The 26,715-nt window shown below is 41.2% G+C and overlaps 1 protein-coding gene across 1 annotated transcript in view; it reads right to left on the bottom strand.

Annotated features, from left to right (window-relative positions):
• The window catches only part of LOC126259886 (uncharacterized), a 110,762-nt gene extending 84,327 nt beyond the window's left edge, over nt 1-26,435 (bottom strand). The window contains exons 1-3 of the mRNA XM_049956962.1: nt 26,301-26,435; nt 26,080-26,195; nt 16,109-16,337 (exon numbers count right to left, since the gene is read on the bottom strand). Coding sequence (XP_049812919.1) covers nt 16,109-16,337; nt 26,080-26,141 — 291 coding nt within the window. The 5' untranslated portion in view covers nt 26,142-26,195; nt 26,301-26,435. The remainder of the gene's footprint in view (nt 1-16,108; nt 16,338-26,079; nt 26,196-26,300) is intronic.
• Nucleotides 26,436-26,715: the final 280 nt, after the last annotated feature.

Genomic DNA, 26,715 nt, shown 5'->3' with positions numbered 1-26,715 from the left:
TTGTATCTTAACGCTCATTTCATACCGGTACACCTGGTAAATGGCTTATTCACCACACCTAACACTTGTAATTAGGAAGTCATGCCTCCTGGAATGACAACAAGATCTGTGCTTAATTTCAGATTTCTGTCTTCAGTGCTGGTTCCAGATGAAATCCCCAAGGATCAAAATCTAATTATTTTTTAGAAGAGCACCTGACCTCCTGCTCTAAACTGTAAAGAGCCAATCTCTCAGTTGTCATCTATGCTTTTCCATTGTAATGAAATATGATACCAGGTGGCAGCTTTTCCTTCAGCACAGTTTCATGACTGAGGATGACACAGGGTCACATCCCTGTTCCATCAGCCAGCACACACATCATCACAGCAATTTGTGATTTCTTATTGCCCGTAGTACAAACCAATAAACTTTTGATGCCTTTCTCATCAACTTTTGTAGTGGATTGTATGTCAAAGTAAACATGAGTTTCGTCAGTGTTTTCCCAATTTGACCGAAGATAGAAGTACATTCCTTTCTCAGTCTTACAAAGTGTTGTCGATACTTGACCAACTTCTCCACATATGATACTGGAAGCGCACACACGCACAATACTGGTCATTGCAGCACAAGTCCACTGTGTCACATTATCCTTGTACACCACCCAGAGCTGGCTTTAAATTGGACACCATGTTTCTATAATTCACATGCTTTATTTCGTATGACATCACAGGAAACTGCCATTGCTTCTTTACATTTCTTGCTCACAAATGCCGCTACTCCCATACCAACATTTTTGAAACATGCACCTTGTGCGCCATTGAAAACATTCCTAGTCGACTCTGCATTTTTCACATATCCTTTGTCCTTTATAATATCCCTTGGCCCGTGCTAGCGGACAGAAATCTGTTCAACGACCTTCCTGTTATCGGTTTAAAGTGAATATATATTGCGAGGTGGCACATTTCACCTGCGTGAGCCAAATATTTATTCTGTGACTTAGAGTTGCTCCATGGCGAGTGAAGAAAAATAAGAAAATCAGAATGTGAAGGGACTTTGTTATGAGACAGGATAACAAGAGGACGTGTAGGAAGTGTGTGCAATGAAACAGTCATTGTTAGCCGCCATATTGTATAATTTGTGCTTTTTGAGATTCACAAGTGATACGTAATGTTAATGTGGAGTTTAATAATGGCCATAATACAACTGCTTGTTGCTTCTGCATAGAGAACTATCAAGATCTTGAAATTTGCGTCATTGTAATGTCTGCATCCTGTTGAAAAACTCTATCCTGAACCAAGTTGTTTGCATCATGATCAATTACACACTTTCCTACGTGGTTTAGAAGTAGGCTCTCTTAAAGTCAAACAACAAAGTCTTCCTGCTATCATACAATAATGCTCAAAGAGCATGGATATGTTCAACGTCAAAGTGGTAGGCATGGCAGAGAGTATAGTTACAGCATAATGGAAGATCTAGATTTGATTCAGTAAAGGAAAGAAAAAGACATCATTTGCTCTGAATGCAGGATGACCTCTACTTTGGGCACAAAACTTCAGAAAAAACCTCATCTTCGATTCAGAGATATATGCTATGTTTAAGACGTTCTGTCAACCTGCTTAGTATACGAGTTTGTGTTGCTGTATAACAAAGTGTAAATACAGAAAATTTAAAGTTCAGCTGTTTATGTCATTTAAGTAGCTTGGAGGACAATTGACGCGCTCTTTCAGCACCCATCCAAGCACACGGAGATGAAGTTCTATGAAGACTGCTAGAACATGGTTGGGGGGAACTGACTAGTAGGTCCCCTCCAGCAAACATCAAGAAAAGATGACCAAATCAAATCTTATTAAATAAAGGTGCTGATCTAAATTATCAGAGGGCTACATATCACACAGGAAATGGAACACTGAAGCATACCAAAAGATCATCCACGATCAATTCCATTAAGGTGACCCAGGTGAAGGACAGGGATTAGCAGTGCTAGAAGAAGAGGGAATATGAAGACTTTACAGAAAATTTCATCCAAATAATCTGGAAAAAAATATGTTGTTGCCAGGTTGAAGTAATAAGTTGAACTAAAACAAGATAAGTAACTTTAAATAAGACTTAAAAGAAGAAGGTAAGAAAAATTCAAAAAGAAAGGGAACTTCTAGATCAAAATTCATTGTCCAAGCAACTCGGGGAACAACAAAAAAATATGACCATGTTCAAGTCAAACTACTCACAAAACTATAAGAATATTTTGTAAAATAAAGAACCATCTTCAGTCACAATCATGATTTTATTTCAATGCACGGTGCATTTTGAGCCCTGGGGCCTCATCGTCAGATGCTCTGACGGTCTACGTCGATTTTTTTTTTCTTCCCAATTTAAGTTAATTCTGGTCTGTTTCCAGTGGTGGATACACAGTTTTTGAAGAAGTGTAAAGGTAACCATGTTTATGTACATATACACACTTCATTCTACAGCACATAAATGTGCATACATTATTAAGTATTGTTTACTGCAGATAGCACCTCTTCTAAATTTTGGGCATTTGATCAGGAACTTCAGTATGAATATGTCAAGATGGTTGGCTGGTTGGTTGGTTGGTGTGAGGAACCAAACAGAGGTCATATGTCAAGATGGTTGGCTGGTTGGTTGGTTGGTGTGAGAGGGAACCAAACAGTGAGGTCAGCAGTCAAATGATCTAAGACAGCAGAAATCATGGGAGGAACGCCACAAACAGCACAGACCAGTCAAGGAGAAGGGATAACAGGCAAACAGAGAAGGAACAGGAATGTCAGAGCAGCAGGAAGAGGAAAGAACAGGAGAGGGGTGGGTGCAAACAGGGAAAGCAGGGGTGCCCCAGAAATGCTACATGTGGTGAGGCACCAGCACCACCACTGACCCGCCCTGACACCCACTCCACACTATTATCATGATACAATAGGGACGACACCAGGGGAAGAACACACAACAGATCTAACAAGGAGGGAAAAAGAGGCTGGCTGGTGTAGAGGCAAGGCCAAAGCCTCCATAACCAATGCCTACACTACTGGAAGGACTCAAATCCTAGAGGAAATATCAAGGACATAAACCTGAGAGGACAAACCGCTTTCACGAAGGAAACCAAGGACAGACATAACCATGCAGCCACTTTCGCAAAGAAAACCAAGGACAGACATAACCATGTGAGGGTCATATGCTAACACCAGAGGCAAGGAAGATGGGAGCGGCAAAAGGAGAGGACTGTCCAGCAAAATATGGATCACCATAAGGGGAGCCCGGCAACTATAAAGTGGAGGGGGGCGGGGGGCTCATTGCAGAGTAAAATGCCATGGGTCTACATAGTATGGGCAATACGAAGCCAACAGAGGATGCTGGATTCCCACTAGGAGAAGTGGAGGGAAGTACAACACACGATAAGTCTCCTTGATTGCACAAATTTTACTAGACAGGGGGAATAGCATCCCAAGAGTCGGCAAAAAGGGCTTTGATGTAAGACTGAAAATCCACTTCCAGAGAGATCATGGAGAATGGGGGTAGATAGTTGCTGCCCCCCCCCCCCCACCCCGACCCCACCCCCACCCCTATCCTCCCAGCCTGATGTTCAGCAAATTCATTACTCGGGATACCTACGTGGCCAGGAAACCAAAGGAAATCAACTGAACAAGCTGCATTACCAATATCAGCAAGAAGGTCATGAATGGCAGAGATCAAGGGGTAGTGGGAAAAACTCCCAGCAATAGCCTGACTGCTACCCACTGACTCTGTACATAACAAAACTCGTGTGAGTGAGGACGATTTAATGAAGCAGAGGGCCTGATAGATGGCCATCAATTCTGCAGGAAATACCCCACACATGGCAGGGAGAAGACGATGTTCCATGCCAACGAAGACGTGAAGGCATATCCCACATGACTGGTGGTTTTAGAGCCTGGTGTAAAAAACAATGGCATCCTGAAACTATCACAAGAGTGTTTGGAACAAACGATGGAACATTACTGGAGTGAGCATAAGGGTGGGCAGTGGACAGGCACCAGCCCAAGGGGGGGAAAAGAATATAATAGGAGGGGGTCCGCATTGCCGGGAACCATGATTCCTGAAGGGCAATGCAGAAAGCAGGGGTAAAGCTTAACATTTGCCGTAGCTCAGCCAGGTGGTGAAAAAAAGAAAAACAGCAATCACTGGAGGATTACGTTATCATAAGGCTGGGAAGGTATGAAGCATGCAAGGAGGCAGGCTATGCCTCAGGGTCACCTGCTGCCACCGACTGAGTATTTATATCCATTCCTATTGTGAATGAGGCATCAGTGAGATCCAGGTCCTCAAGGGATGCTAAGATCTCCACCTCATCCTCAGATGCAGAACTGGTAGGGAGTGGTGGTTTTGGGGCCACCAGAGGGTCCTATTTCTTAGCAGACTACTACTTTGTGTGCTTGCTCTCTCGCTTCTCTTTAGGGGCTTGCTAGAACGACTTCTCCAGGCACAGAGGAAGACCGCGAAGCTCTTCATCCCACAGCTTTTGGGTCCTTTAGTCACTGGGGAGTGTCCGCAGTGGCATTAGTGGAGACCTTGGGAGAGAGGGTCCCAAGGAACCCCTTCTGGAGCCGGAGGAGGTTGTTGCTTCTGCGGCTGGGGGCAGGGGACCGATGTCCCCTGTGTTTGAACGGAAGATGATTTTCCCCCTACCACCAAGGCGGCGGATGTATTCTGGTGGCCCGGAGGGCCCACTGTTTGTGGCACAGAGTGTGGTATGACCGGCACTTGTGACAGTGTTGTTGAAGTAGCTGCAGCATACGAGGACATCAACTGAATGGGGTGTAATCTTTCAAATTTATGTTTAGCCTCTTGGTAAGTCAATTGGTCCAGGGTCTTCTTTTTTTTTTGTGGTTTTAGGGCGCACAACTTCAATGGTCATTAGTGCCCAGACTACATTAGGAATGCACTGCGAGGCAACTAAAAGGGAAAACACGATAAAAGATTGACAGGCATAGGATTAAAAAAACAGCATAATCAAATGTCCTTAGACAGGTTTGTCAAGTTGATAAAACGAAGAACGCGAGCAGCTGCTCCTGGGTCATCCACTAAAATGGCATCGAGAGTACATGGCAGGCCAAGATCAAGACGCAGTGTAGTAAAATCCGGACAGGACGTTAAAATGTGGCGGACCGTCAGCAATTGCCCACATGGGCAGAACGGCGCCGGCGCAGCCGTCAGCAGATGGCGATGGCTGAACCAGCAGTGTCCAATCCGTAACCGGGCCAAAACGACCTCCTCCCGCTGAGAAGGGCATGAGGAGGACGTCCAAGCCGCGGGAAGAGGTTTCAAGGCCTGAAGCTTGTTGTCCGTAAGTGCAGCCCAATCGGCATGCCACAGCGATAAAATGCGCCGACGAATGACCGTGCTACAATCTGATGAAGGGACACAAGAAGCTGTCCGAGGCTGGAGGACCGCAGCCTTGGCCGCGGCATCTGCAGCTTCGTTCCCAGGGATACCGACAAGGCCAGGAACCCACATAAAGCTAACCGGAGAACCGTCGTCCACCAGCTGCGGAAGAGAGCGTTGGATCCGGTGCACGAAAGGGTGAACCGGATACGGATCACTGAGGCTCTGGATGGCGCCCAGGGAATCGGAGCAGATTACATAAGCAGAATGTCGGTGGCGGCAGATATAAAGAACAGCCTGGTAGAGGGCAAAGAGCTCAGCTGTGAAGACCGAACAATGGCCATGGAGCCGGTATTTGAAACTTTGTGCCCCGACAATAAAAGAACACCCGACCCCGTCATTGGTCTTAGAGCCATCTGTATAAATGAAGGTCATATTAATGAACTTCGAACGAAGTTCGACAAAACAGGAGTGGTATACCGAACCGGGGGTAGCCTTTGGGAGCGAGCTGAGGTCAAGGTGAACGCGAACCTGAGCCTGGAGCCAAGGTGGCGTGTGGCTCTCACCCACTCTAAAGGTTGCAGGGAGTGAAAAATCAAGGTGTTGAAGGAGGCGACAAAAGCGAACTCCAGGGGGTAGCAGGGCAGAGACATACAACCCGTATTGACAATCGAGAGAGTCGTCAAAAAAGGAACAATAAGACGGGTGGTCGGGCATTGACAGTAGCCGACAGGCATACCGACAAAGCAGTATATCGCACCGGTAGATCAGTGGCAATTCACCGGCTTCAGCATGAAGGCTCTCGACGGGACTAGTATAAAATGCTCTGATCGCAAGACGTAAACCCCGATGTTGTATGGAGTTGAGACGGCGTAAGATGGACGGCCGTGCAGAGGAGTATACGAAGCTCCCATAATCCAGCTTTAAGCGGACGATCGACCGATATAGGCAAAGTAGGACGGTTCGATCCGCTCCCCACGACATACCACTGAGAACACGGAGGACATTTAGAGAACGGGTACAACGGGCAGCCAAATAAGACACATGTGGAGACCAGATAAGTTTCCTGTCAAATGTAAGACCTAAAAATTTTGTTGTCTCCACGAATGGGAGAGCAACGGGACCGAGTCGTAAGGACGGTGGGAGAAACTCTTTGTAGCGCCAGAAGTTAATACAGACTGTCTTCTCGGCAGAAAAACGGAAGCCATTGGCGACACTCCAGGAGTAAAGATGGTCAAGAGAACGCTGAAGACAGCGCTCCTTGGGCGTAGTGGGAGAGTTGGGGGTGTGTGTGAAGACATGGGAAGGGGAATTTGTTTGCAGACTAGGTTTAGGGTTAGTGCCTGTCTGTGAAGGCTTTGTGAAACCTTCAGCATTCTGTACAAGTATGTTCTTGTCACTGCAGATATGCTATTCCCGTTTGGTCAGTGTGGATGGGAGGGATTCCTTGGTATGGAAGAAATGGCACTTGTCAAAATGCAGTTATGTTGGTGGGTTTAATGTAGACAGAGGTGTGGATGGAGCCAGCAGAAAGGAGGTGGTCAATGCCCAAGAAGGCGGCACAGTGGGTTGAGGACCAGGTGAGAGGATGTGAGAGGATGGGAGAGGTGGTGTTGAGGTTGTGCAGGAATGAGGACAGAGTGTCATGACCCTCAACCCAGATCACGAAGATATCATCAACACCTAACCAGACTGGGGGTGTGGGAGGCAATACCTTCAGGCTGCCATGGTATGGCCACCAATGGAAGGGCCCATAGAAAAAGGGACAGCAGTTCGAGCAATGCAGATGATAGTAGCACAGATGTTTCAGACAACCTCACTGATAAAAAATCTGATGAAGAGGGGACGATTGTGAAGGCAGAGGTATACAACTGACAGTTTGCCCATTGGAGAGTTCAAAGTGGCAATTGGTCTGTTGGGCAGCGACAAAGCAGTGATAGGATCATCAGCAAGCAATCATTGCCACAAAGATTGTCATGTGGTGGTGACTGTAGAGAAGCAGTGAGACTGGGGAGGGGATCATAAGATTGGTATAGGAAATTGTGTCATGAGCAGTGCTAAAGGGGGTAGATATACCGTTATTGAGATGACACAGATCAATATTAGAAGAAAATTGGTCACTCAGGATGCCTATTCCAGATGACATGGTAGTCTCCACATGGGATGGTGTGCACTGATATGTCCAAACGAGAGAAAAGGAGGGAGCGGGATGTAGGAGCGAGATCTATCATTTCAAGATTGTTGTCTGAAAGAACGTTTTAAGTGCCCTGACCAGGTTTAAACAAAAGTTGCATAAGGTAATCACACAGCTATTGCTTCCAGTGGAGTACAGAGGGGAACCAATGATATCTGTGCCAAAAACAGACTCCTCCAGCTGCTCTCTTACGCCAGTGCATTCCAGACAGGAGGCATGGTAATCTCAGATGGTTGAAGAATGGTAATCAGTGAAATGTATTTCTCAGAGAATAACACAGACTGTGAAACTGGAGGAAGTTTGCTGTTGCAGTTTTCGCCCGTGACTGTAATATACATAGCTGGTTTTCCAGTTACCACATTTAGGGTGTCCTGGCTGACTGCTTTTTCCGGCCATCAAAATATGAGAGGCAGTCAGGGAATTAAGTTCCTGAATTTTACATTCCTTGATTCAGGTAACACTCTTCTGGTATCAGGAAGGGAGTGGGGTGTGGTGATCATCTCCACAATTGACACGGAATTGGGGTTGCTCACACGAGCAATTTTTATCAAATGGCCAAGCAGCCTTTACAAACTAAGTTGTTCATACAATAGGAAGACTTATGGCCAAAGCACTGGCATTTACAGAACTACATCAAGGGTGAGAAATACGGCTTCACAATGGTAGACCATAATTTTCACTTTGAGAAAATGTATCCCACTGAAATGCTACCTCGAAGAACACAATGTACCACGTGGACCCCTTGATTGATTTGGGGCGGGGGGTTATGGGACTAAATAGCGAGGTCTTCAGTCCCACAATTCAAAGTTACTTGCATAAGATAGATGGTCTGCTAAAAGTAGGTGGATCCAGTCAGAGGGGTCAATAGGTCATGGGTCCCAGGCCTAGAAAAAACTAAAAGAGGCCCCAAACCACAGCCACCCTGCCCTGCTCCTGGAGCAAACCAAAACCTTATAACTGAAAATAAAAATCACTTTAGCAAAGGAAATTGAGGACCAGTTCAACCATTAATAGCTCATCTGCTAATATTAAAGACAAGGAATCTGGAAGGCTATACTTAGTACAAAGGACCAAAAGAAGGGGATATTCCACTAATATATGGGATACCGTCAGTCTGGCACCAGTCACACTATGGCTTTACGCAAGAGAAAACAATTGGTGAGCCTAGTATGACTGATGCATAGATGCCATAAGACAGTGGAGTCCTTCCGAAAGGAGTGGAAGGAAGAGCCCCAAACTGCAGTAGACTCCTTGATTGTGCGGAGTTTATTTCTGAGAGCAGTAGCACATCAGATATCATTCCACTTTTGGGCAAAGGGAGAATTGATGTGTATCCGAATATCTGCACCTGGCATTGTGAAAGGGAATGGGGGGGTAATTATCTGCTTATCTATCCGATCGGTCAGCCAGTTCATTCCCTGGAATGCCCACATGACTTGGGACCCAGGGGAAGACAACAGAGGAGGCATTACGGCCAAGGGCAAGAGAGAAGGCCAAGGACAGCAGAGACCAAATGGTGGCGAGGGTAGCATCTGTCTATAGCCTGCAAGCTACTCACTGAGTCAGTACACATTAAAACACTGTGAAAGGATACCTGAGATACAAAATGGAGGGCTCTGTTAAAGGCTAGCAGCATTGCTGTGAACATACTACATGATCCCAGCAGTAAATGGTGTTCCATGCCAATAGGACACGTAAAAGTGTACCCCGCCATATTTATCATTTTAGAACTAACAGTGCAGAAGATCTTAGCACCCTAGAACTCTTCAAGGATGGAATGTACAAGATGCCAGAATATCATAGGGGTGATAGACCTTAGGACTCTGGAACAGGTTGGTCCTAATCTTTGGTCGAGGCACCATCCACGGGAGGTTGCAGGAGGAAACATAAGGGGCACATTCCTGTGAGTGAAGATGGAGATCCTGACAGAGGGAAGTGAGATGCATTCCAACAACCAATCTCACCAGAGGGTGGGTATCAGGAGGGAGACATCCCTGGGTTGCAAAGAGGGTGGGATAAAGGGATGGTCAGGGAATAGTCAAATGGTGATTGTGTAAGAAACCAGGAGTTGGCTCCATCATATTTGTAGAAGGGGGATCCCCACTTCTGCAAGGAGACTGTCAATAGGACTAGCGTGAAAGGCACCGACAGCGAGACGCACCCCTTAATGATGAACAGGGTCAAGCCATAAACCTGAATAGCACAGTCTGCATCCCAAGATGTGTGGGCCAGGAGATGGAGAGCATTAAGCTTCCCCATGCAGGTAGTCTTCAGGTGGCGATTATGGGGCAGCCATGTCAGCTTTTTATCAAAAATAAGGCCCAACAAATGGAACTGTGCTACTACATCACCTAAATAAAGTTCTGGGTTGGGGTGGACTTTGGATCGACAGTAAAATGCATAACCTGTATTTTGGAGGGAGAAAAGTGGAAGCCATGGGAGAGGGCCCATGCAAAAGCCTATCAGATAGCACCTCGGAGCTGGTGTTCAGCAGATGCTACTGAATGTGAGCTGCACCAGACACAAAAATCGTCAACTTATAATGCCGTAGCAATGGGAGGCCCAACAGAGGTCACAAGTCCATTGATCGTGATGAGGAAGAGCACGACACTTACACAGTACCTTGTGGGATACTGTTCTGGACCCAAGAGGTGCTGAGTGAAGTGCCAACTCAAACCTGGAAGAGCCAGTAGGATAAAAACTCTCAGCTTAAAATCAAAAACGGAACATGAAAGCCCCAGCCATATAGGGTAACTAAAATGTGACAGTGCCAAGCTGTGTCGTATGTCTTATGTAGGTCAACGAAGACCATGACAAGGTGTCTTCAATAAGTAGAAGCCTGTAAAAAAAGGCCCTGAAATTTGAGCACCCAATATAATCTGAAGCTAATCATCCTCTTGAGCAGTTTACAAAGTACGTTCATCAGGATAATTGGGTGGTAGCTATCAAGAGATGTTGGGTTCTTCCCGGGGTTAAGGACAGGGATAAATACGCTGTCTTGCCAGTGTGATGGGAAGGCATCCGTGAGCCAAATGCGGTTGAAGACCCTGAGGTTATGTTGCCTCTGGGTAACATCTAGGTGATGGATCATCTGGTTGTGGATGGAACCCAGGCCTGGAGCCACATCATGTAAAGAGGTAAGAGCCTGCAAGAATTCCCATTCAGTGAAGAGTTCATTTAGGATTTGGCTTGGTGTGAGAGAGGGAGGGAGAGGTTAAAAAAGAGAGGGGTTTGTTCAACTCTGTGTTTCTGCCAAAGAAAGGTAGCAGTAGAGGGAGAGGATGCCGATGCTGTTGCAAAGTGCGTCAAGAGGTTTTCTGTGAGGACCAATGGATCAGTACACAGAGCACCCTGTAGGAGGAGACCCTGAACAGTTGATTGTCCCTGGTGGTCTACAAGGCTATGGAGCTTGGACCAAGCTTGCGATGAAAAGGCAAACATTCCCATCAAGGAAACACTGCTCCCAGCATTCCTTTTTACTCTGCTTAATAAGGTAACAAGCCTTAGCAGAGAGATGCTTAAAAGCAATACCGTTGGTATCTGAAGTGTGTCATTTAAATTGTCGCAGTGCACTTCAGCAGTCCTGGATAGTGACTGCTATATCCTTGCTACACCATGGTACAGTCGATGATGAAGGGAATCTGTGCAGGGTGAATACATCGACAAGAAAAAAAATCCCAGATCTCTCAGTTAAAAATACACTTTTTCCCCCCACAGGAAAATACACTTCTTCCAAGGTGAAAATACATTTTTTCTGTTTTATATATATATATATATATATATATATATATATATATATATATATATATATATATATATATATATATATATATACAAAGATGATGTGACTTACCGAACGAAAGCGCTGGCAGGTCGATAGACACACAAACAAACCCACATCCTTTCGTCTTTCCCTCTCCTTCCCTCTTTCCTGATGAGGCAACAGTTTGTTGCGAAAGCTTGAATTTTGTGTGTATGTTTGTGTGTCTGTCGACCTGCCAGCACTTTCATTTGGTAAGTCACATCATCTTTGTTTTTAGATATATTTTTCCTACGTGGAATGTTTCCCTCTATTTTATATATATATATATGTGTGTGTGTGTGTGTGTGTGTGCGCGCGCGCGTTTTACACTGAGATACATCACACAAGTGTCCCAGTAAAATTTTAAACAATGACATTAATGTCTGGTCTTCTGGACTTTAAGTTATTCTAAGTGGCTGGTTCTCAAAGTTTTAGTTTTAAATGATAGTCAAATGCTTTGTGATTTAAGAAATTCATTGCACACACTCACACATAACATAATCCATCTTGCATAAAAGGAAATTTCCTTTAAAAATAACAATTTTCAAAAAACCATTCACAATATTTTCCCACGACCTCTTAGACATGGGTTCATTTCAGCAGTTGGTAGAGTGTGCCAGAAAATAGGCATTACTGGGCACCGACACCTACAATGACATATGTCCATATGTTCATACACAGAACCTTAAGCGATCTCACATAATGTCATAACAGAAATAGGACATCGGACAATACTGAAAGATCTTAGGAATTTCATAACTCATATTAAAATGCTTGATGCAGCTTAAAGGACACATTCGTATGTCCAGGTCCACAATGAAGTAGGCCCAAGCCTAATATTTAGCCTTTCAGTGCACTTTTCGAGATGCAAATTTTCTTGGACCAGTACTGAATTGTCTCGTGTTTGGCTCTTTAATATGGCGTAATGCTACACATGCCAGAAGATGAAAATGTGCACTTGACGAACAATTGAAACTAGTCAATAGTGTGGAATGAAATACTTTTTTCCTAATAAACTGACTTCATCTGCAGAGAAGATGCAGAGAGCAGCACAGGAAAGGAAGCTGTGCTGCAATGGCTCTGAGTCCCACACTCTTCACATATGTACTTGGAGCTTCAAACAGGCCTGACCTTATCCGTGGCATCAATATAGAGACAGCGATTAGTGATCATGTTGTCATAGTGATGATGTTTACTAAAGTTAATAAAGCCATCAAGAAGGCTAGGATAGCATTTTTGCTAGAAAGAACAAACACTCAGCTGTTGGAAGTACTGAGGATGACATGCATTTAAAGTTCTCTGAGCCTGTGGATACTGTGATAATGAATACTAAAGTGGACAGTCCAGTTGAGCTGGAATGACATCTCTGAAAAAGACAATCAGAGACACTGGACAGACAAAATAGGTACAATAAAGGTAACTGTGAAGAAACCTAGGGTAACAGAAGAAATACTGAAATTGATTGACAAAAGAAAAAGGTACAGAAATGCTCAGAAAATACAGTAAAATAAGCCACTTAGGAATGAAACAATACGAGAGAAGGAAAGTTGCTACTCACCATATAGCAGAGATGCTGAGGCGCGATAGGCACAATGAAAAGATTCACACAATCAATTCACTTAGTAACGAAATAAATAGGAAATGCAGGAACACTAAGGCAAAATGGCTGCATGAAAAATGCGAAAAAACCAAAAAAGAATTGGTCATTGGAAATACACACTCAGCATACAGAAATGTAGGAAAAAAACATCTGATGAAATTAAATGCAAAGGTGTCAACATTAAAAGTGCAGGGGAAATTCCACTGTTAAAACACACAGGATAGAGTGGATAGATGGAAACATTACATTGAATGCTCTGAAGAGGGGAAGGACTTCTCTGATGATGACAGAAGATGAAATGGAAGTTGATATCAAAAACACATGAAATCCACTATTACATCCCAAATTTGACAGAGCTTCGATAACCTTGCAACCAAATATGCCAGAAGGCATAGGTAACATTACTTTGGAATTTCTGAATTCGTTGGGGAAAGGTGGCAACCAAACGAGTATACAAGTTGGTTTGTAGAATCAATGAGACAGGCTTTCAGAAATATGTCACCCACACAATTCCAAAGATAAAATGACCAGGTAAGTGTGAGAATTATCGCACAGTCAGCCTAAGAGCTCAGGCATGCACATTACTGATGAGAATAATAGAAAGAAGAATGGAAAATAAGATTCAGAATCTCCTAGGTGTCAATCAGTTTGGCTTTAGGATAGGTAAAGGCACTGGAGAGCTTCTCTGGATAATGGAAGCTACACTTAATTAAAATCATAGGACTCGTCGACCTGGAAAAGCATTTGATAATATAAAATGGTGCAAAATGTTCAAAATTCTTGGAAAAATGGGTGTAAGAACCAAGAAGGGACAATAACAATGGAAGACTAAGAATGATGTGCTCAGATTAAAAAGATTGTGAGACAAGGATGCAGTCTCTTCCCTCTTCCCACTGATGACTTTGCTACTCTCAGTGTAAGCACTGACAATTACAGGATATACTGAATGGAACAAAAAAAAATCCATTGAGTACAGAATATGGACTGAAAGAGCATTGAAGAAAGACTAAAGTAATGAAGAGCAGCAGAAATGAGATTAAAGAAAAACTTATCACCAAAATTGGGAACTACAAAGTAGATAAAATGAAGGAATTCTGCTACCTTAGAAGCAAAATCACACGACAGATGAAGCAAGAACATGAAAAGCTGTCTAGCACAAAGAGGGCACTTCTGCCAAAACAAAATCTAGTATCAAACATAGAACTGAAGCATCTGAGATACAGTACTATAAATAAATGTATGAGTCTGGCGACTTACCATCTGACCTTCGAAAAAAAATATCATCCACACAATTCTGAAGACTGCTGACAAGTGTGAGAATTATCACACAGTCAGCCTAACAGCTCATGCATCCAAGTTGCTGACAAGAATAACACAGCACTGATGACCCGTGCAATGAAAAAAAAGAGGTTAAGGAGTGGCATTAAAATTCAAGGCAAAAGGATACCAATGATGTGATATGCTGTTCTTTGCTATCCTGAGTGAAAGTGAACAAGAATTGCATGATCTGCTGAATGTAATGAACAGTCTAATGAGTACAGAATATGGATGGAGGGTAAATAGAAAAGACAAAAGAAATTAGAAGTAGCATTAATGAGAACGGTGAGAAACTTAACATCAGAATTGATGGTCATGAAGTAGATGAAGTTAAGGAATTCTACTATCTAGGCAGCAGAGCAAGGAGGACATCAAAAGCAGACTAGCACTGACCAAAAGGGCACTCTTGACCAAGAGAACTCTACTAGTATCAAACATAGGACTTAATTTGAGGAATAAATTCCTGAGAATGTACGTTTGGAACACAGCATTGTATGAAAGTGAAACATGGACTGGGGAAAAACCAGAACAGAAGAGAATTGAAGTGCTTGAGGTGTGGTGCTACAGACAAATATTGAAAAGTAGGTGGACTGATTAAGGTAAGGAATGAGGAGGTTCTGCACTGAATCGGAGAGGAAAAGAATATGTGGAAAACACTGACAAGGAGAAGGGATACAACATCAGGAAATGACTTCCACGGTGCTAGAGGGAGCTGCAATAGGCTATTGGTGTTGGTTTACTGTTGATTCTGATAACGACCCTATCACCGAACTGTTCACAGTAAGTCACTCTCTGCCCTAATTTATTATTCATAACGAATCCTAATCCATACGTATCAAGAAGATGCGACTGGACTAATTACACGGCACACGGAAATGTTTGGACGGCCATTCTCCCCATACTTCATGTGGGAACAGAGCAGAAGAAACCCTTATAACTGGTACAATGGGGCGTACCCTCCACGACACACTTCGTAGTGGTTTGCATGAATTTAGATAGTCATTAGCAGATACAAAGACATAAAACATATTTCTGCTAAGAAAACATAGCAATTTAGAATTTTAGTTTTCAAATATACTCAAGTACAAAATCAGCTTAACCAGTCTGCTTCTTATTTGAAAACAATAAACTTAATGTGAGATAGTCTACCGTCATACCATAACGTTTAAGCATATATGGACTACATACAATGAAATGGACTCTTATCAAACTAAAAGCACCTAAAAACAGGGTACTTTGAGTTTACAATGAGGAGATGACTGTGTCATCCCCCCCCTCCTTCTTGGATCATTGTATCAGACCATTTGTAACTAATTTAAAACAAGTCACCAAGTTGTGTAGAAACCACCACAGTGTCATCCCAGTCATGTTTTTGGTAACTAAATCTGACACCTGTTTCCACAACAGTACAGTCTCACTATGTAAGTTTCATTTATTGCATCGTTCACAAAATTTTAATCTGAATGACTTGATCAGTAAATTTTGTGAAAACAACTTTTTCTTCACAATTACACCAGTGATCCTAACTAGTGACATTTTTCTATTGCTTCAGCTGTTGTAAACTGCTCGCCAGAATCCAGCTATCAAAGACAAAAGTGCTAAAATTTATCAGGTGTGGTAGCTTTAGAAGAAAAATCAGTTAAGTACACAATTGGTAGTTATCACTTACCACCTACCAACTGTCAATCTAAGGAAAGTAGTATTAGAGACCCAAGACCAGAGCAAATAACAGCTACATACTTAAGATCAGTTATTAATTATGAAACTGTAATATCAACATACATTCTCAAGCAAAAATTAAATAAGTAAATAAAAACAAAAATCTCTCTCTAATATTATTCCATACCATAATCAGCTTAAGATTTATTCCAAGTTTTGTGGCCAGATCCTGCCATCCAGGTGTCCGGTCATCTAATGCGAGAGAAAGTTCTCCACAGATATACTTTCCAGCGGGTGAAAATAGCCAACCAACGTGTATATATTCAGTAGCTGACAATAACTCCCCGAGGAATGGGCCAATAGGGGTAGGCCGCAGGATACTATTCCTTTCATATTCCAATTTTTCATTTATTGAACTGAAAAGAAAAAAACAGTCAATAAATAAAAACAAATAATCACCTCGCCTGTTTTTCTGCTCTATTCATACATCATTTGTAGAAGTATTGCAAAAATGGGAGAGGAAAAACATGACATCAAAATAGTGAATCATCAGCAGTGAACAATATCAACTCAATGATAATAAAAGGGGCATGTCAACCAAATTAAAACTTATTGGAATGTTAAGAGAGAGTAGTTGAGAGGGAGATTTCAACAGTTGATAGTGGGTGGCAAGTTTTCCAGCAGAATACTAAACAAGAAGACATAAGTATAAGGATTTTTGCAGACAAATAAGAACTGCATTCATTCAATCTGAGTTCCCAAACGAAGTGAAATTTGCCGTTGCTGAGGTTGTCTACAAAAGAGACATTTTTCATGATGCCATGTCAACATGATGCCATGTCAACAACTACCACCTACAGGGGACAGGCAGAGTAATGAGATACTGTACTTACTTGGGAATGGTTTATTAATAAGGGATTGGACCCCAATTTGCCCATACTCCAGCTGTGATTCTTCTGGGAATACTGGCACATAATGTTTGTATAGTCTCACATTGGAACACTATGCCACTCTTCGATCAGAACCTCTTCTAACTCCTGCAGTGACAAGGGAGACTGGAATCTGCTCAGGAGTCTGCACTCCAATACCACCCACAGGGGATCGATAATGTTCAAGTTCGGGGACTGTGATGGCCACGGAAGATGCTTCAGTTCAGTTGCATGCTCTTCATACCACAAGTGCACTGTCCTGGCTGTGTGAATCGGTGCATTATCATCATGAAATATGGCGTTAATGTTGGGGAACAACATTTGAATCATGGGGTACACCTGCTCACCTAAAATGTTCACATAATCGTTGGCTGGAGTAATGATGGGACCAGCAAAATACCACGATATGGCTGCTCACACCATAACTCTTCCACCTCCATTCTTAACCGTTGGAATCAAGTAATCAGAATTGTAGATGTCTTTTGGCATTCTCCAGATACAAACCTTGCCCAGTGTTGGAAATGACATGTTTCCACTGATCAGCCATCCAGGATTTACATTCCTGACACCATGTTTTACGTTTCTTTGCCTTGGTGGTTGTCACTAATGGTTTCGGTACAGCATCTCTCCATGAAAATTTGCTCTATGAAGTTCTCTGCATACAATGTCAATAGATACGAGGTCTCGAAGATGACTATTGAGCTCTGCTGTCACTTTAGCCGCCATAGTTTTGTGTTGTTTTGACACGATTCGTGTTAGCATACGACGATCTCTGTCATTTAGTTTTGATTTGCACTCACTATTACATTTACACGATGATGTCTTCCCATGTTTTGTGTAGGCTGTCATGACTGTTGAAACAGTTGATCTTGAAACATTCAATAAGTTGACTGTCTTGGTTACTGATGCCCCAGCTAATCGGGCCCCCAAAAACTGCCTTCTTTGGAACTCTGTTAGGTCTTTCATTGCACGCCGACCTCGGCCTCTGAAAGGAAACATGAAGTGTGCAACACTCAAACAACCTACTTTGATGCCTAGCCCGTACTGAACTCACAGTCCAGCACCACACGTGCCTTACCTGCTTTGTTGACCATCAAACAACCATCCCATTACTACCACTCTTCACATTATTTTGCCTATCCCTGTAGTCCCTTTATTCACAATATTTTCTAGAAGTTTTGAGAGAATGAGGTAGCCAGACATTATTTGAATTTCACAAGAACTACTACACTAATTCAACTTTCTACACATTCACTAACCTGAAATAGCACAAACAACACACACTACCAAATGCAAACAACATATTCACTGCAGCTGTGATACATCAGACCTCTAGCAACTATGAACTACCTGGTGTGCAGCTATTCAAAATTGATAGATCAGTGCTATCTCCATAACATTTTGATCTCTTAACAGCTAAGATTTTTAATTCAACTTCCACTGCACTAAAGACATCATGCCAGTACAGTTTGCCTCTAAATGAAAGTGGAAGAAACTACATTGGAATTAAGTGAACTTTGAGTACCAGGTTCTGATCTACAATTGCAACTGAAGCACTGAATTTTGAAAGCCTGGGATGCAGACTGGTAAGCTACCACATTTACAAACAGATGCTGATTAATGGAACAACATATGCCCAATAGACTTCCCTCCCAAACTATCAGCAAGATTTGGATAGTTTGTTGGTTAGCTGCTGGTTAAGGGACTAAATAGTGAGGTTATCAGTTCCTCAGTCAAAAGAAATGTCATCTGGAGTTAGTGATGTCACCCGGAAATTTGATTGAATTATGGAAGTATATAGGAGTGGTAAAACTGAGGCCTCGAACCCAATATTGATGCCACAGCTGTGGAATAATTTAAAGATACATAAAAATGTATAGGTTGGGTCAGTACATAGGTCACAGCATGTGAGGGCTCCTCCAGGGCTCATCTGTGGTGAGAGAAACCCCACCCATAACTGATCCCGCACCAACCCACTTAGGGTCAGAGACATTACAGAGTATATTATGCCTCCTAGCCAGGAGATTTGTAACAGTAAAAGTTAGAACACTAAAAACATAATAAAAATCGGCTGAAGCAACTGTAGTAAAATAAATGAGTGAAATATACGATTAGTAGATAGTTGGGACCAGACGAGTATCCTCAGGGGCATGTGAGGGGGCCATCCTTCCACACAGCCATCCTACCCATGAACCATTATAATTGCCGTGTTATAGAGCTGAACAGTATCCACTACTTATCAGAGTATAACTTGTAAAATGGGGAATACAATGCAGCAGAAAAAAGGGACTCAGCCCATCTGAAAGCCATTAAGAGTAAAAGGGGGAGCTTGGCAGCTGGCAAAGGAGGTAGGGTCGAAATCCTCCAGACCTAGCATGTGGCAGGAGATCCCCAACCCTCCCTGCCCACAAGTAGTATAAAACATTATATCTGAGAGTAAAAACCCCTTTCATAAAGAAAAATCAGGAACCAGTTCAACTGTCTATGAGTCTACCACCAATATTGGAGACAAATAACCTGCTGAACCATAGAGGGTTAAAAGGAGGGGACACTTCACCAGGATGTGAGCTACCACCTTTGAGGCTCTACAAGCACAACATATAGTGGTGGCTCATTATGTTACCTTAAATTGTAGGTTAATCTGGGATGACCAATACACAGGCGACATATAACAGCAGACTCCTTCTAGGGGAAAAGATGGAGGTGGACCATGCAGCAGTTGCCTTCTTGACAGAGCAGAGTGGGACACCCAGTGAGTACTTTCTATGGAGGTTAGTGTGAAGTTTTAGCAGAAGATCTCATGGCACTTTCCAATTCGTAATTCCATCAGAGAGCAGGTGTTAGTCGGTTGAAGTCCATTGCATGGAGAAAGAGCTTGATATGTTGGCTGATCAGAAATTTGTCAGATGGTGATCACATAATTGAGCATGTGTTGGTACCACCCAAACTAAAGAGGGAAGCTTCTGACTTAAGCAAGTATACAACCTATGGATTAGTCTGGAAGATGCCAATGGTCAGTCTTATTGCACAATGATGGACTGGGTCTAACACCGTCAAAGCCAAAGGTGATTCTGAGCCGCAAACCTGCAACCTTAGTCCAGTCAGGACAAGATAAACGCCAGGTAAATCTAGAGGAGAGCAAATAAGCAGAAAGTGTAAAGCTTTTGTGTGCAGCTAGTATTTAGTTGGCAAACAGAAGGCAACCATGTCAGCACTTTATCAGAGAAGAGGTCCAAAGATCAGGACTGTGCTACAAAGTCCAAGAGCTGGATACCCAAAAAGAGTTCTAGGTCAAGAAGGACCATAATGTGATGACAGAAGTTGATGAGGTGTTTCTGCAGGAGAGAAATGGAAGCCATGGGAAAGGGGCTAAAAAGAGGCCCTTCAGATGGCGCCTTGCAACTAATGCTCAGCCAAAGCTAAAAACTGAAGATTGTACCAACTCTAACCCGAAACAAGCATTGGGATAAAAGCGCACAAATAAGAATCAGTAGGGACTCTCACAAGCCTCAGTCTCGGAGTGTAAGTAAAATGTGATGGTGAAAAGCAGCACTTTAATTCTTGCTTAAGCCAAAAAAGTCTGCAATGATTAGCTGGCATTTAGAAAAAATGCCTGTCAGACTGATGTTTACAATTTCACCAGATGGTCTGTTGAGGATCACCCTTCCCAGAAAACATACTTACAGGAGGAAATATGGCCTCATGATCTGAGAAACCAACATGATCATCAGACTACCATCCTTTCAAGCATTTTTCAGAGCACAATGGCAAGGCCAATCGGGCAGTATCTGTTGATGGACATGAAAGTACGAACCAAAAGGTGATGACAAAGTGGCCATTAACATTACATCACTGCTCAAAGCCAACAACTAGTATTGAATTTTCCTCTTAACCCTGAAACTACACAGAACCAATACAGATTCTGAAGACTGGCAGCCTGCTCCAGAATGATTGACTGATGTTAACTGGACTGCAATATTCCAACTAACAAAAATGAACAGCAAAAGCACCTCTAAGTGAATGTTGTAAGATGTGCTTACTAAAGAGGTAGTCATTTGTGGGAAAGACTTAAGAATTCCATGACAAATATCTGACTAATGAAATCAAGGTGAAGTTGTAAATATGATGGATCTAGATCAGGAAGGGAGGCAACAAGTAATGAGTGCAGTTTTGATCATGTGACATGCAATAGGTACATAAAACTTTGTAGAAGGAAGGCACCATCAAAAATGTCATCAGAGAGAGTAAACAAGTGGACGTAATACAGTTGACCTAAGAAAAATGTAAAAAAATAACTGCAAAGGAAAAGAAAGCATGCATATAATACACTAAGCATAACTGAAGATTCGAGCAACAGCCATTTTTGGTGTAACCTATAATTTTATGTGTTTGGAGGCTTAATATTCACTTAAATGTGGAATGGGCAGTGGGTCATTCCATATCAAATCACCCAATAAAAAATAAATTTTACACCCACCTCCTGAGATTTTCATGAAATTTGGCTCAAATGGTTCTAATACCATCCTGACAACACCTGCAATTTTTTTGCTGTATCTCTTACAGTTTTTTTTATAAATTTTTAAAGTTTTTATGTTTTGCGTTTTCTGAACCTTCAGAAATGGTCAATTTAATTTGTATTCAAAACTTTAAATTTGCTTATCTTAAAATCTCTTTTAGGTAACATCATGAATTTTTGCAGCAAGTTTATTTATTATACATATTTGAAGATAAAAATGATTCTATTAAAATATATTAATATTTTCTATGAAAAAAATATATATGTATTTTTTTTTACGGATGTTTTGTTTTATAAGAATTGCAATATCTAGAGTCTCAGACCTGATAGAATGCTCAACTTTGTTTTAATTTACTCTTAAACATATAGGCTACTTGATAAAACAAAAATAATGATGGCTTTTTAACATGTTTATTAATTATAGTACATTACATTAGAATTATGTACAAAGATACTTACAACACTTATGTATAACCCAACTGATTGCTTGAAACATTGAATTTTTTGAGTAATTTTGTCTTTTTAATAAACATTAATGCCGATTCAAACTGTTTTTCCACTTCATCCAAGAGCTTTCAGTTCTTTTGATACAGTCTTTTTTGAAGTAATACATTCTCCCAGTGCCACTTGATTGAGGTGCGTCTACTACACAGACTATGTGCTCCAAAGGCACTATGCAGGAATCTTCTCTTTCATGCCAATAAAATGATGCAACAGGTCCTGAAGGATGTAGAAATAGAATTTCTGCATCTTCTTCATCATTGAATATTGTTTTTACCAGTCCAAAGTACCAGTTACCATAATAATTTGCAGCCACATAGCTATTTATGGATGGTTCAACACGAACCCAATCAGAAGAAGAATGGAAAGAAAAGACTAAGGAGGGTTTTACACTATCTGTAGTCCTTCTAATTTCAAGGTTGTTTGTTGGAAGTGGTTTGAAGTTATGAAAACTTCTTGTTCCAGGAATGGTTTGGGTTGCTGAAAAACGTTTTTCTAGTTTTAACCGTAGCAAATCAGCTTCTTTTTTGTCAATAAAGTGAAAATGAATGTTTTCAATATTTTTTTCACAAAAATTATACACATTGATTGCTGTCATTATTTGTTCTTTGTCTGGAAGCTGTAGACTGGCTTTCCTTAAAATTCTTTTAATAGTTCATCCTAGGCCATCACAAATTGACTTCCCATGACCTGTTGCAAAAAAAGAGTGTTGGGCCTTCAAATTAGTCTCTCAAGTGTTCAGTCAAATTTTTAAAACTGTTTCTATTTTTGTACTACCCAGCACAACCATCTGTAAAGTAGTGAACTGAGTCAATGTCAGTATGATGTAATGACAGCGACTTTGTAATTTCTTTTTGTACAAAGTTAACAAAACCAGTGTCATGTTCTTCGTCATCACTAATAAAACAGTGGTTGGAAACAAAAACATTGTTTTCCTCATTTCTTAGAAAAACTCCAACTGGGTGTAGAGTACAACCACCTCTATTCCAGTGGTAACTTTGGATCTCATTTTGTATAACAAAGGAATAATTTTCACTGAAATCCATCACAATAATTGCTGTTTTGGGTGGTGGGTCTTCTTTCAATCTTTTAAAGGCTGCTGATTGGGATTTTGCTATAAACGAGTGCGGGGTGAGCTTTTCCAATGACCTAACCAATAAAGAAATGTAGTCTTCAACACTAATAGACTGTTTGATCATTTCTGCCCTGTCTGTGTTAACCCACTAACTGATTACAATTTCTTCTTCTAAATCATAATATTCACTTAGTTTTTCAGTTAAGCACTCTGTTAGTGCAGTATTTGCAGGACAGCTGTTGCAATGATGTAGCATGCAGTTTTGGTTTTCTGTGTTGCACACAAGCATCTTAATTAGGTCTTTATAAGATTCTTAAATTTTCACAGCATCCAGTAATAGTTTAACATTCTGGTGGATACTGCATACTCATACAGTGTGTGTGCCTGCAGCACCAGCAAGGATACACCATTTAGGTCTCAAGAAACAAAATTTTGAAAATCCTACTTCTACCTTGGGATTCTCCTATTTGAAATAATAATAGAGTTCTCTCAAGTTACACAAAATGAGTCTTTTTTGCATGTACACATTTTCTTGAACACTTACTTTGTCTTTCGTTCCAGGTAGCACTCTGGAACTTTCATCCTTTTCATAAAAATCTGTTACAAGTCTTACTGTATTTTCAGAAAGAGTTTTACCTTTTTTTGGACCAGGAGTTTCCAAAATACCCTTTTCAGATTTTAGCTTTCTAGCTTGTCGCACCATGTACTCACTTACATTAAATTCTTTCATCACTTTATTTCGACTCCAAGAATCTGGAGCCAAGGTCAGAAACTGGATTTTTCTAGACCTCCCAACAGATGAAATCTTCTCTTTCATAAGAGAAATCATTACATCAAAATCCTTTGCTTTCTCAACCACACTTTTATCTTCTTCGTCATCATCAGAACTTGGTGCATCATATTTTAATGCTTTTGAAACCGCCTTTTTTGCAGTCTTTTCAATACTGCTAACCTTCCTTTTAAAATAAGACCCTTTACTTTGTTCTGACAAGCCATGAAGCTTTATCGGTGTTAAACGTAAATAATCAAGAGCAATGTTTGTTTGTATGAGGGATTCATTTCTGGATTCCAATGATTCTAATTCAACCATGACTTCTTCATCTGTTTCACTTTCATTGACTTCAACTCTTAATTTTTCCTCACAAAAGTTATGGCATGTTGAGCAAAGCTTTTGTCCGGGTTTTATGCTAATATTTTTTGTCAGTAATTGTTTAGAAAGATCCAAGCCTACACTTCTCAACGATTTTTTGATGGGCTTTTTGTGTTTTTTTAGTGGGTCTACACATGTTGTTTGATACTTTTCAAAAACATTTAAAAAGTAGTAGCTGTGGTGTGAACATATATTCTTAAATTCACACAGATTAATTCCAGATCGTAAGTGGATCAAATCTTTTTCTTCCTCACTCAATTCTGATACCGGTTGTAACTTTTTTGAAGGTGTGTAGGTTGTTTGGAAACAGTCAGATTTTTTAAATAACCCTACACTACAGGTTTGAATATCTGACATACTGATTTCACTTTTGGTCTGATTACTGTTCTGGTTACTTTTATAGGATATTGGAAAAGAATCTCTGTAAACTAAGTACCAGTACTTACTGAGAGTTCGAATAAACTTAATAAAATACTATCCAAGCACTATTTAACAGTGTAATAATTTTTTACTTCAAAACACAGGAGTAACAAAACAAAATCCAAGTGTACATTGCTACTCCAAAACTTGTAAATTTTTTTCATTTGGAAGATTTTAATATATCTTTATGGTAATTTTTTTAACATTTAGATATAATACACAAACTTATTCCAAAATTTCATACTGATATCTTGAGTATTCTTTAACATACAATTTTTTTTAGTTGTGAGGACACGTTAAGTTACAATTTCCGACTGCTGAAACAACGCCAAATCTAAAAACTTTAAAAATTTATAAAAAAAACTATAAGAGATAGAGCAAAAAAATTTTACAAGTGCTTTCAGGATGATAAAAGAAGTAATTGCACCAAGTTTCATCAAAATCTGACATGGTTGGTGTCAAGGCCTGGGTGACTTGACATGGAATGACCCCAGTGTTTTATCAGATGAATTAGTGTCATGATTTGCTCTAATACATGTAAAAACAGACCCTTTTATAATCTCTCAGTTACAATCATTTCATGTCATGTCACACCCTTTCACGCTGCAAACTTATGAGCTAAAGAACTAAATCCGTTTTTTACCTTTCGTCAATTTCATGTAATCATAACAACTATTAGCTAACTCTCCTTAAATGCAGTAAGGCTCAATGGCTGAATGGATGAGTGTTAAACTACAAATTCAAAGGTTTGCAATTCAATCTATGGTTGGTTCTACAATTTTTTTTTTTTTCTGTCACTTACTGATCCTTTCATTTCTTTCAGTGGTTGGCTAAGATGTAAATAGCCAAGCTGCACTGCTGTTTGCCATGTCCCCCAAGACAAGGTGGGGTATGTCAGTTCAATGGTAGTAGAAAGAAGTATTCCACCTCCTAAAGGACCAGTGTTCAAACAATTATTTTGGTTGATGACAGGTGTACCTAATTAAAAACTAACATGGGTGTAAAGCATTGGTAGAATTTGGTGCTGTTTGTCCTGCCAGTTGTTGCGATGTTGTCGACTTTACAGCACAACTGTAACACTAGAGTGTGATATTGCACCCCACCCCCTGAAGTCTTGGTAGTGAGGACAGAACGATCTGTAGAGTAACCAGAGGTTTAGGTTAGGTTGGAAAGTGATAATCTGGTTGACGACTGGCGAAATCCAACTAATGTGAATTCCAGATATGGGTTGTATTAATGCAACAGCCTGTAACGTAGCCTAACGTTTACGTCGCGTCATGCATGAAGCACTTTTCATCGTTAAGACAAACCACATGGTAAATTCAAAAAACTTATACAGTGGACAACTCACCAATGAATAATTTGATGCATTTTTTGGCACATTTATCTCAAAAGAACTATGTAACATTTACAAAACAATAACGTACCTCTAATGAATTTGACAGAAAACATGAAAGAATGTCTACTTTTCGAAAACAATATTGCTACAGCACCAGCATCTCAATAACTATTTCGACGCTATCAGTAAAAATCCTTTCACATTGCATTATGAATAAAGTATTATTACCATAACTGTTGAATCGCTTGTGACTTTGCAGGTGCGTTACGGTCGATTTCCGCTAAATTCATGTTCCATACATGTATCTCTTCACTTCTATGACACAACCGCCTTCACTTCCTCAACTGCAAAGGTACACATTAAAGATAAAAACATACGTTTTGGCAACTCCTTGACGTCCAATTACATCACTGCGTGCAATTTACATATTCGCTGACAGGAACACTCACGGAAAGAGCCGAAGCTTTGACAGTAGGTGTGAAGACTTCCTCCTTGAACCCGAACGGGAACGTGCAATTACAAATATGACAAATTAGAGTAAAACCTGCATGCAATCAGTGGTAAAAGAGCCACCAATACAAAAATAATCTGAAAAAAAAACGTAAATCTTTTTAGGCATAGCCAAGAAAGCAAAGTGAAATCGTTCCACAATTAGGAGGAGGAGGAGATAAGTGTTTAACGTCCCGTCGACAACGAGGTCATTAGAGACGGAGCGAAAGCTCGGGTGAGGGAAGGATGGGGAAGGAAATCGGCCGTGCCCTTTCAAAGGAACCATCCCGGCATTTGCCTGAAGCGATTTAGGGAAATCACGGAAAACCTAAATCAGGATGGCCGGAGACGGGATTGAACCGTCGTCCTCCCGAA

Source organism: Schistocerca nitens, chromosome 1, assembly GCF_023898315.1.
Source record: "Schistocerca nitens isolate TAMUIC-IGC-003100 chromosome 1, iqSchNite1.1, whole genome shotgun sequence".
NCBI classification, from domain to species: Eukaryota; Metazoa; Arthropoda; class Insecta; order Orthoptera; family Acrididae; genus Schistocerca; species Schistocerca nitens.
This window is presented reverse-complemented; position numbering and strand designations above follow the sequence as displayed.